The 11,603-nt window shown below is 50.5% G+C and overlaps 4 protein-coding genes across 4 annotated transcripts; 2 read left to right on the plus strand and 2 right to left on the minus strand.

The window, feature by feature from the left end:
- Window positions 1-95: 95 nt before the first annotated feature.
- BDZ83DRAFT_627716 (uncharacterized protein) lies at window positions 96-1,889 on the minus strand. The gene is made up of 2 exons (XM_060508652.1): window positions 1,343-1,889; window positions 96-1,258 (listed from the first exon to the last, which is right to left on the minus strand). Exons 1-2 carry the CDS (start codon window positions 1,487-1,489, stop codon window positions 233-235), a joined length of 1,173 nt encoding a protein of 390 aa, XP_060363000.1. The 5' UTR covers window positions 1,490-1,889; the 3' UTR covers window positions 96-232.
- A 1,318-nt stretch (window positions 1,890-3,207) lies between these two features.
- BDZ83DRAFT_653502 (peptidase family M28) lies at window positions 3,208-4,757 on the minus strand (the record flags this gene model as incomplete). The annotated part of the gene is made up of 2 exons (XM_060510623.1): window positions 3,208-3,919; window positions 3,979-4,757. 2 exons carry the CDS (start codon window positions 4,755-4,757, stop codon window positions 3,208-3,210), a joined length of 1,491 nt encoding a protein of 496 aa, XP_060363001.1.
- Window positions 4,758-6,589: 1,832 nt separating this feature from the next.
- Window positions 6,590-7,637, plus strand: BDZ83DRAFT_581924 (Peroxidase, family 2-domain-containing protein; the record flags this gene model as incomplete). The annotated part of the gene is made up of 4 exons (XM_060505503.1): window positions 6,590-6,776; window positions 6,836-7,017; window positions 7,094-7,427; window positions 7,495-7,637. 4 exons carry the CDS (start codon window positions 6,590-6,592, stop codon window positions 7,635-7,637), a joined length of 846 nt encoding a protein of 281 aa, XP_060363002.1.
- Window positions 7,638-9,434: 1,797 nt separating this feature from the next.
- BDZ83DRAFT_793984 (uncharacterized protein) lies at window positions 9,435-10,982 on the plus strand (the record flags this gene model as incomplete). The annotated part of the gene is made up of 5 exons (XM_060515794.1): window positions 9,435-9,619; window positions 9,672-9,918; window positions 9,978-10,156; window positions 10,212-10,441; window positions 10,498-10,982. 5 exons carry the CDS (start codon window positions 9,435-9,437, stop codon window positions 10,797-10,799), a joined length of 1,143 nt encoding a protein of 380 aa, XP_060363003.1. The 3' UTR covers window positions 10,800-10,982.
- Between the last annotated feature and the right edge of the window lie 621 nt (window positions 10,983-11,603).

An 11,603-nucleotide genomic window follows, 5' to 3' on the forward strand; every position in this document is an offset into this window, starting at 1 on the left:
GTCGATGACATGGATATGCGTTAGCAGGCAATCCCACTCTCATAAAAGGAGCACTCCGTCCAAGAATAAAGATCCCGACCGGGAAGTAGTGTAATGAAGCTGAAGATAATATATGTTACCAGTCTAATTCTAAGTAACTATTATGGATATTCGACGGCGGAGCTTGAGCTCGATGTATCTAAATCTGGATCTAAGGCGCAGTATACTTACAGGGGATCATATTTCTTCGAATTCAGACTGCGCGATTGTACCCGGAGCGTCCATCGGTTGTGATTTCAGAGGCTTCATCGCGCCTGTTGTAACCTGAGCGTCCATCGGTACCAATAGCAGAGCTTTCCTCACGCTTGTTATATCCGGAGCGCCCGTCTTCAACACTGTTGTAGCCAGACCGGCCATCGGTCTCCTCCCGCTTGTTGTAGCCAGATCGTCCATCAGGAGAGGCACCAGCGACCTCCTCGCGACGACCGACTCCAGAGGCTCTGTCTTCTACACCGTTGTACCCCGATCGTCCATCCGTCGTAGCGTCCGAGCCCTCTTCGCGACGGTTGTACCCGGAGCGACCGTCCTCCAGACTATTGTATCCTGAGCGACCGTCTGTCTCCTCACGACGGTTGTAACCAGATCGACCATCTGTTGTAGCGTCAAGGGCTTCTTCACGCTTGTTGTACCCAGATCGTCCGTCAGTTGTGGCTGAAGCGTCATTCTCTCGGCGATTGTACCCTGAGCGCCCATCAGTGCCAATGGCAGTGGCGTCCTCGCGCTTGTTGTAACCAGAACGTCCATCAGTGGTGACGTCTGAGGTTTCCTCGCGACGGTTATACCCCGAGCGGCCATCAGTTGTGACGGCGGAGGCTTCTTCCCGCTTATTGTATCCTGACCTTCCATCAGTAGTGGCGTCAGTAGCCTGTTCGCGACGGTCGTATCCGGATCGGCCATCTGTTGTAGAGTAAAGAGCCTCCTCGCGCTTGTTGTATCCAGATCGTCCATCTGTAGTAATAGCGGTATCTTGCTCACGGCGGTTGTACCCAGAACGACCGTCCGTGGTGATATCTGACGTCTCCCTGCGGATGCGTCGGTTATATCCGGAACGTCCGTCGGTGCCAATAGTCGCATCTTCGTCACGACGGTTGTAGCCAGAACGACCATCTGTAGAGATAGCAGTGTCTTCTTGCAGGGGACTGAGATCTCGGACACGGAGCGCAGCGGTACTTGTTGTCCCATGAGCTTTGAGCTCACAGCCCTTAGCATTTTCGGTGATCTGGTGAAAACATCAAGTTAGCGTCGTGGAAGTGACAAGGTTGGGGAACAATACTAGCTAGAAGGACTCCGAAAGTGAACTTACTGCTGACAAAATAGTCTCGCCCTTGAGGAAGGATAGGACCAGGATGCTGGTAAAGAGGGCTACCAAGAGGACGCGTCCAACTGAACGCCGAGCAGGAGGGCTATTAGGCAGAGGCCCATGGGTCGGCAAAATCGTGTCTTGTTTCATTTTGAACAAAGGATATGAGGTAAGAACCTTGAGTAAAGCCAAAAAGCTCGCCGTATAAGGTGTGGATGTTGATGCAAAGAGGCAGTGAAAGTTTCAAGCTGGATCCTGTTGTGACACGGGAGCTCGGGAGGGTGAATGAGCGAGATGCTGAGTGGTTGTTTGATGCTAATGAAGACAGAACAGGACGAAAACAAAGAGAACAGAGCCTCTTATATATTGCTACACGACTGAACTTCTTTCAGAGCTCTCGAATGTGAGGTACGGAAACGAAGAGACTAAAGGGTTGAGGCGTAGGAGGCACAGTCACGAAGTACGCAGTACGAAGATACTTACCGTCGACCCTCATAACCTGAGTAGCAATACGACACAGCCGCTGCAGCCCTATGCAAGTTTCCATGAGCCATCAAGTTAAGACATGCAGTGCAACTGGTCATGATCCGGTTCCTCATCAAGGACTGAAGAGTTGCCTAAACTAAAGTGGAAACAAGATTCAGACTCGGCCCCCACGAAATCGACCGGTGAGATCGCGGAAGTGGTTGCGTTCGCCGCACCCTGTACAAGTCCGTGGTGGCCGGCGTCCCACTAGGTGCCAAGCTCAAGTCTCATAGGTCGCCCTACAGCCTGCTACAGTGCTGCCAATGCTGAAGGATTTGGCCTCGCCATCATCAGCCGGAGATGCCCGGGGAAGAAGTCGGAATGCGAGCCTGCCCGGTGTTCCAGTTCCTTGTCAGCGGAGAGGCCCTTAACCTTCTTCGTGGACTGAAGAACCGGGGTTCGCGCCCGTTCCAGGGGTCAACCAACGGTGTTTCTAGGGTTTCTTGGGGAGAAGCGGCCCCCAACAGGAAACAAGGGGGGCGGCTGACTTGCTGCCGTAGACCCAGCCGTAGGCATCGACGCTGGAGGATGTTGCCAATCCGAGGTTATGATTGGTGTAGGAATGTGATGAGTCTGCTTATCCGGTGCGATCATATTTTCTCAATTGCTCCTTGCCTAGACCTCGGCCAAGTCTGTGCCACACTGCTCCGCCTCCGCTAGTAAGATCATGATGATGCAGTCATGTCTTGGGTTCATTGAGTAAGGCTATCTCGTTTAGGAGACAGTAGGTCGTTGCCTGACAAGATGGGGCATACAAAAAAGACGCCAGGGGTTCAGAGTCTCGAGTGGGCTGCTCGACAGCTGCATGATAAGTTCCAACAGCTGGAAAATGGTGTCCACATGACCTTTTTGCGATAGCCGAGATATGCAAGAGGCCAGACTCGCCTGTCTTGTCGCGGATACGGAGGCACCCTCCGACATCATAATCAAGCTCATTTAGCCTTACCACAATTGTCTGTATCTACGGGATTTGGACTTCTTCTGATTATGTATAAAGCGATGACTAGAGTTGGTTGTGCAAAAGTACCACAAAAGTACCATTTATTACTTCCTCTAGAAAAGACAGAAACTCAGTGCAATCTGATTGGTCGAAAGAACTGCCTAATTGAAGAGTAGAGCTCCCAAAGTGTCGTGCGATGCTGACAGGCGAAGGATTCGGTTTACTAGGATCCTGGCAAGCCTGTAGCAATATCACACTGCATTCAGTCACGCAACGGGAGGGCAAATAACATGAAGTCTGTCATCCATTCATTTCTCGTCTATTTTTAAGCCGAGGGTAGGCTAGGTATCCATGGTTGGAGTCCTACCCCCCCGTAGGAGTCAGTCACTCGGGTGCTTCTTCTTTAGAAGTGGGAGCCGCCACCGCAGGGTCCGTCGTGGGAGTGACCGGTCAACTCAGCAGCACGCTTGAGATGCTGGGCTGTGTCTGCAGCCCACCTGCGCTTCTTCAACTCAACAGCAGGAAGGGTTTCCCAGCTCATGGAATATTTGGCGACACTGTGGGCGATGGCCTTGGTGTTGACAAGGTAAGCATCGTTGTCCAAGTTTGTGATATCGTCGCCGATCAAGTGGTAGTTAACGTCGTAGGCAACACCAACCTCGCCACCGAACAGCGCGGCCTCGGCCTCCGTCTTGAGGCCCTCTGCACCAGTGAACAGCCCACCAGACGGGATGCCGTTCTCGATGAACCCGGCGTAGTCAGAGCGGCCGTTGAATTCAGTGGGTACGTGGCCCAGACCCTTGGACTCGAAGAACTCCTCAAAATCCTTCTCAATGACATCAGAGCCGGCGGGGCCAGTGAAGTTGAAGGCACTGCCGTCACCATCGTAGATGGCGAGCTTGGGGTTGGGGCTAGCAATCATGTCGAAGTTGAGGTATGCTCGGATCTTTGAGATTTCCTCCTCAGAGCTGTTGAGAGACTTCACGTAGAAGTAGGAGCCGAGCTTGCCGTACTCCTCCGCACCCCAGAATCCAAGTCGAACGGCGTTCTTGGTGGTGAATTGGGTAAGGGCCTTGGCGACAGTGAGAACACCAACGGTACCGGAGCCATCGTCGCTGGAAAGAGTTGGGTCAGTCCGTCTCTCCAACCGTATCTTAGAGTGATGTTAACTTACTTGATGCCAGGGCCGGCAAAAACAGAGTCGGAGTGGCCTCCAATCATGAGAACATTGTCATGGTCTCCGCCCCTCGTTTCCGCAATGACGTTGTAGTTGACACGGTTCTCGATGATGGAGATAACATTGAGATCAAGAGTCAGCCCTTGGCCAGCCGCAAGGGAGGCAACAAGGGCCTGTCCCTCCTCACGGGTAATGCCCACAGTCGGGGCATAACCATCCGAAGCCGCGCCGAGGGTTCCTGAAAGCGCGCCAACGTCGTTGTTGTAGATGATGGCACCGACAGCGCCGGCAGACTTGGAAAGGGTGGCCTTGACCGCAAAGTTGCAAGTGCCTCTCGACACGAGCGCAACAGCACCAGAGACTTCGGCAGGGTAGTCCGACGCCTCGCATCCAAGGTTGGCAACGTTGACCAAGGTAGCGCCGGTCAGGATTCCGCCAGGTGTGTACGTCAGAGGACGGGCGTCAATGGCATCGCCTGCGACGGAGAGGGTCGCCTTGGCACCGGCGAATGCTTCGGTGAAGGGCTGCTTGTAGACGTCGTAGTAGTCGAGCTTCTCAAGCTCCTCGACGAGCCAGTCTACGGTCGCGTTGTGGCCGCCACCACCGAAGGCGCGGTTTCCCTCGTGGGCGTCCGCAATATCCTGGAGCTTCTGGGACCCGGCGAGAAGGTCCTCGATGTGAATGAGTTCCTGGAGCTTCTCGGACTCGACGTAGGGCTTGCACTTGACAGCGCTGACTAGCGCCGGCAGGGCCAATGCGAGAGCGGACGTCTTCATCTCGTGGATTGTCACTACACAACTGGCGGGGTCTTGCACAAGACTTGAAGTTGCCGTATGGTGGCTGGAAACGAGAAATTGTGATCGGGCGAGCGAGGAGGTATTCCCAACAAGCTGGGCGGAAAGCAGCGGCTCGCTGGCCTTTTAGACTTCCCTCAACCACGGAACTGGAAGCGACGCATGCATCTCTTCGCTCGCGTGATCACCGCCAAGGCGATAGATAAGGAAGCTGGTGATGTTGCTAGCAGCTCAACGACCGGAGCCACTATCAATTAACCTCGACGCGTACTAGGCTCCCCAGAAACGCGGGGACGTAAGACTTAATGAGGAAGCCCAGAGCCAATATTTTCTTCTGCTCCATTACGACTCTATCGCGACCTGCCTGATCCAGGAACGGCCGTACGCGCCAATGCGATTGCGCAGCTCGGTTACGCCGTGGAACCTCTTGGCATTGCAACCCAATAAGGTTGAGCCGCTATTACGCCAATGACAATGACACAAAGTTCCAGCCACAAATTTCCATGATTCATTCCTCGTCGTGAAAGACAGTACCATATGTTGGCATAGGAGAACTCGTGAATGAACCTTTGAAACCGGACGATACTGCAGAGGTCTTATGTTTTACAAAAAAGCCTTGCTTTCCATGTTGTTATTACTTCATTCGCTGACTTCATAGATGAATCCTGATTGACTATTCTTATAGAGATAGCAGCTTGGTGAAACGCGGTTTGTCAATGCACAGACAGTGAAAAAATTGCTTGGCAAATGGTACGATATTAACCGTCGTCCTCGGAGTGTGTGAATTCAAGTTCGGGTCATCTGCCATCTGATGTTGGAGTGTGCCGCACCAAGTCAGCATCACGTGAAATGAGTATTAATTGTCAGGCTTACATTATTCGTCACTCATTCATTTCTTGATAGCTTTTACCGTCGAAATCTCCTGCCTGTTTTCTGATTGGTATAGCGTCTGAGTGCAGGTTAATTATCGCGTTGGAGAGCACTATATCGGGAAGCATGCTAGTTTCTCATCAAGTACGAACTCAACTTGGGGTGCCAATTGAGTTTGTTGTCACATGTGAGCTACTGTAAGGTAAAACTTGAATCAACCTTTTTCCAGACGCAGATTTACCTTCGGGCTTGCGAAAATAAGGTTGGGTTTCTCAAGGTAGCATCATTCAGATTGAGTTGGAGATCAATGCGCTAAGCCTGCCGTCCTCCGATCTTGGCGACTGCTTTGTCATGACTTCAGGACTGCGCGACAATGTTGACTCAGGGCCAACGTGATATTAAACTGCAGAAATATCAATCGGGGAATAGGAACAAAGAGCTCTTGCATGATTCCAAAACTTTGCGAAGTCGACAACCAGTTTACAGACTTTAATCTGCAAGAAGCTATGACCTCGGGAATCCATCGAGCCGCTAAGCTGGGCGCGAACTGCGGCTCGTGAAGGATCCGGGAAAGTAGTTCATGTAAGAGACCATAGAAATCAGGGGTTCAAGCCACAAATTGGACTAACGTTGAAGATCAACATTTGAACAATGGCCTCGGAAGACAGCCGTTGCAACGGACTCACGACTAACGTTAGCTGTCCATCATTGTTAGGACGAACGGAAAGAGCGGGAAGTACTCTCTTTCCAATCGCTGCTTCTATATTAAACATCCTGAACCCTCGAAAACATGCATTTGAATCATCATTTGATAACCTGCAGTTCCTCCTCCAGCTGTATGCTGATTAAGTCTTTACACACACCTGCGTAAAACGTCCACTTCAATTGGTCCGTATTTTTTTGTTTCACTTCTCGTTTGGTGATCCGCCAGAAAAGTTGAAAAGATGCAATTTTCTTTGATAATACTAGGCTCAGTGCCGGTTGCATACGCACTTCCGACTTTTCCTGGCGCCGGCAGTGGGTGCCCGTTCCAGTCAATCCTACCACCATCAACCTCAGTGCCAGGCTACGATGCAGCATGCCAGCTAAAGCCTAATCATTTCACGTGGACACCACCGAATCCTGGAGACTGTGAGTCACGCCTGATTTACATTGCATCACGTCTTCCTTGCTGACATGCTATTACCCAGTACGCGCGCCCTGCCCGATGCTAAATACTCTCGCCAACCATGGCTTTCTGCCTCACAATGGTCGCAACATTACTCTCGATATCGTCATAAAAGGTCTCAAAGATGCGGTGAATATTGAAGCAGACCTAGCTACGGCTGCGTTCACGCCAGCACTGAAGCTGAACTCAATACCGAACGCAAACGTGAGGCGAAATACCTGTATCTATATTATTAAATACTTCATGGAACTTGTACTGATCAATTTCACGTATTTCTCAGTTCATCGATCTAGATATGCTAAACCGGCATAACGTCATTGAGCACGATGGCAGCCTATCACGTCGAGACATGTACTTTGATCCGTCGAATCGATTCGACAAGGCGACTTTCGACGGTTTCGTTACCTACTTTGGTGATGCAACAACGATAAGCACAGCCGCCATGGCCAACGCCCGTGCAAGACATGCTCTAGCCATGAGTCGTGTTAACCCAACATTTACACTTCCCGAATCATCCACACCGTTGTTCTTAGGCGAAGCATCCTTAATGTTAGCTGTATGGGGCTCTCCGAGCAAGCCAGTGGCCAACAGAGCGTTCCTCGAATACTTTTTCCGTGAGACTCACTTATCCTCTCAATAGTGGAGGTCTTCATTTAGTTTCCAGGTGCTGAGATTGAATAGGAAACGAGAGACTACCTGTACTGATCGGATGGGTTCCGAGCGATACCCCCATCACCTCAGCCATCATTTCGCAGATCGCCAATGATATCGCCAGGCAGACCCCTTCTGATGTTCCCTTGACTTATACAGCACAGCATTCCTGAAAAGAAGCCAAAGGAAGACGTGAAAGGCCCGAAACTTGGGAACAGACGTGTAATAGGTTCGGTTAGGATGCGTGCGCGAACGAATGGAATCCGCGCGTTAAAAAGCAAATGAGAACGAAATGGAGGGTACCAAGGCGCTGGAGCCTTTGAAAGTACAATGCATTGATAAGTACACAAGAATAAGAAAATGACGACGCGAGCCTCTAAAAGCCACGAGAAACACTTATGCCTGCAATCGTTCTAAATTCGCAGGTTCTTACCACTTCATACCACATGTTTTCGACTTGCGCAAGCACCTAGATCCATGTTTTCCCAACATCATTCCATAGCAATTAAGTAAATCTCTATTTACACCCTGACTGTCTCGCCTTGAGCTACGCCAAATACCAAACGCCAGTCACCAACGTAAAAGGTTTCAGCATCTTGAGCGAATTCTAAGGATGGTATCCGTCACAGACATAGGTTTGGCATCGTGCTAAAGGATGCCATATTGGTCGAAAGCCACGTAAGCAGCGGATGCAACCAGACTCGTAGATTCCAGTCAAAGAAGGTAGAGGGTCGGGGAGTTTAACGCGGCTGCAGGCTGTAATGGTACATGTAGATGAGGATGACAAGAAGGAAATCAACTCCATGCAGTGACTGAAGTATCATATCTCTTGGAGTCTTCGAGAATGTCTCTTTGTTGTTCAAAAATGCCATAAAAATGTCAACAGGCGAGGAAGACTATTTTGGCAGCAAGCGGCGGAGCGCACAAGAACACTGTTTCATGGCTGACGAAGAATGAAGTCCTAAGCAAAATCAAACTTGCTATTGCTTAATGGTAAGTAATGGAATGCGAACGTCCTCTTTTCTTCACATTGGACTTCAAAATCATACAATAAAGAAGGCACTATGCTCTCAAGAGAACTCACTTACTGAAATAAGGTAGTTCATAGATTTTGACTCTCTGCTGGCTCTATTTACCTCTTCGAAAATGTCGGTTAAATCGGCTCTGAAACGGCGAAACTAGCCATGGTTCCGGCATGAGAAGGACAAGGGTGGAACGCAGTCTTGTGGGATGCCAAGGTCGTTGGATCATCGTATGCACCCGAAGCAGAAACTTGTCCGAGCCGGTCCCGTTGCCGGGGGCCCATTCGAAACCCCGAAATGCCGGAGCAGAAACGCACGGCAAGAAATTTGGCATAATACTAACAATAGAGTTTGGGAACTCGAAGTTGAAAATGGTCATTTGGGAAGGGAAAGGCTCGAGGAGAAGGGACCGTTCATGATTCAGCCTATACTATTATGAGTTAGTCGACACTGTCGCTTACCTGCTATCATTAGCGCTGACCAGGAATGTAACGCTGTTACCAGCATGTCTGGGGTTCTAACTCGATCCACGCCGGCTCATTTGAAGTTCAGCATGTCACGACCTCGGAAAAGGTCCACGACAGCCAACCAACGATTTATCCACCATGCAGACATGGTCAGGGTTAAGAACGCTTCTTCATCTTGGAGTCAACGCATCCACCACTTAATTAATACGGCCTGGGCATCAAGCCTGTCGACATTTTCGCCTCCCGGCCGATGTACCTGTTTAGAACTTCTTGGAGGCGTGCCGTTGTCATCCCACCGCGCCGGCGCTATTTTGACATGGATAATAGAAGGTTGCCTGTCGGCACTGAGATTGAAGATAAATAACGATTGCCACGGTTTATCATCGCCGTTACCTGTTCTATCCGACTGCCTAGCGCTCTTAGTCTCACGGAATTTCGCACCCCAGCTCCCGACTCCAGGAAAGCCGCCGTCCGCGTCGCAATGCGTATCCTCAACCTCTTCGCGGTGCTGAGTCTCTACGGAGCGACTGCTCTCGCCTCTGAAGGCGACGAACTGTCGGAGGTCCAGGCTCAGGCTATCGAGGCTCTTCAAGCGGCGGAAGGAAACGGCACTTTTGGCAAGAGGGACTCTTGCACCCTCTTCAACGCGCGTGTTCGCCGGGACTGGTACGTAACTGCTCAATGGGAACCAAGGTCTACTCACTGACAACGTCAACAGGAACTCGCTCTCTGGATCCGAAAAGAAGGCTTACACCAGCGCTGTCAATTGCCTGTTGACTAAGCCTTCCAAGCTGACGGATTTCGCACCCGGCGCTCGCAATCGATATGATGACTTTGTTGCTGTTCACATCAACCAGACCTTGAGCATCCACGGGACCGGCAACTTCCTCACGTGGCATCGCTACTTTACGTGGGCCTATGAGAATGCTTTGAGACAGGAATGTGGTTACAATGGTTATCAACCAGTGAGTAAATGGCGTTGGAGGGCAATCGGAACTCCAGTGATTGACGAGGTGTGTGCTAGTACTGGAACTGGCTTTCCTACCGAGAGGATCCTTCCAAGTCGCCCATGTTTGATGGCAGCGAAACCAGCATGAGTGGCAATGGTGCCTACAAGTATCACAACGGCAGCACGTCGGGTGGTGGTGTTTACATCCCCTCTGGGGAGGGAGGTGGTTGTGTCACAAGCGGCCCTTTCGCCAAGTAAGCCTCCTTTCGGACCAGAAGGAAAGAACATAGAACTGACTACCTGCTCAAGCATGACCGTTCATCTTGGCCCTGTCAGCCCTGGCATTGATGGTCTGGCAGTCAACCCTGGCGGCCCTCTTGCCTATAATCCTCGCTGTCTCTCCAGAGATATCAGCGCTTGGACATCCCAGCATTGGATGACTCCTGAGAATGTGTTGAACCTTACCGTTGGCGCTGCGGCAGAGAACGTTTTGACATTCCAGAACGAACTCCAGGGCCGCTTTGGTGATGGATTTCTGGGTAAGTCATAATTTGTCAACCCACTTCAAGCAAGCAGAGTATCTGACACTGAGCAGGTACACATACTTCCGGGCACTTCATTGTCAACGGTGAAGCTTCCGACCTGTTTTCGTCCACTAATGACCCGACTTTCTTTCTTCACCACGCGATGGTCGACCGCGTCTATTGGTTGTGGCAGGCTCTTCATTTAGGCGAGGCTTTCAACATCGCTGGAACAATTACAATTTTGAACACGCCTCCTAGCCGTGACGCTCGCCTTGACGATCTCGTAATACAGGAACCGAACGCATCCAACAGGCCTATCAGCGACTTGCTAAATACACTTGGAGGTAGTCCATTCTGCTACATCTATCTGTAATGTGAGATACCTTCGGCGAGGCAGCTGAAGGACGGCCGCGAGAGATGGGTTTCAAGGAAGAGTTGAGTGTCCCAAAAGTGCTTAGTCAGGAATAATTGTCAAGGTTCAACATATTTGGTTGCGCCACGGCTTTTGAATAATACATTCAATAGTATCCAGAAATACAGGGCGTCCATGTAGGCAAAAGGCCTCCTGAGTGAATTCTGCACAACAGTGACGCCTGAGTAAGATGGTATTGTATAATTGACATATCACACCGATTAGTAGAAGGAAACTGTTGATGATGCATATAATTGCTTGACCTTCAATCAACAGTTAACTTTTGAATACTCACATTATTGTAGGTAATATGTGATTACTGAAAGGAAGGCAGCTTTTGGATTGTGAGAACCGCAAAAGCTGACCACTCTTGTGCAGGCTTTTTGGTACCCCCGACCGGTCCGGACTTGGCCATCGGGGGGTCGGACTTAGCTCCGACAGATGGTGTGCCACAGCTCTCCTCCTGTTACTAACCGAACTCTGTCAGACCGTTGTAATACGCTGGGAATTCTGGAATGATCAAGGAAAATTTCCCAGAATGATTTTACAGGCCCCAGCCTCTTGCATTGGGGATGAGCCCCTCGCCGAGCATTGACACTCTCCGCTCTGGTGTCTTGTACGAGACCGTTTGATCGTCTGCTATGGCATCTTGATCGGTGGGCTGCCATTCTCTCGAAGGGCTTCGAACTTTGGACTTTATGGTAAAATGTATTAGTCATCGTTTCATTCTTTGTGTTTTCGGAAAGAAGACACGCGATTGAAAGC

This window comes from Colletotrichum acutatum, assembly GCF_030867785.1.
Source record: "Colletotrichum acutatum strain CBS 112980 chromosome Unknown BDZ83scaffold_72, whole genome shotgun sequence".
In the NCBI taxonomy this organism is placed as follows: domain Eukaryota; kingdom Fungi; phylum Ascomycota; class Sordariomycetes; order Glomerellales; family Glomerellaceae; genus Colletotrichum; species Colletotrichum acutatum.

What these genes read in the sequence shown, in the direction of transcription:
- BDZ83DRAFT_627716 (XM_060508652.1), bottom strand. Translation starts at nt 1,489, where the DNA reads ATGAAACAAGACACGATTTTGCCGACCCATGGGCCTCTGCCTAATAGC. An exon ending in GCGAGACTATTTTGTCAGCA is followed by an intron (nt 1,259 to 1,342) that starts GTAAGTTCACTT and finishes TGTTTTCACCAG; the next exon opens with ATCACCGAAAATGCTAAGGG.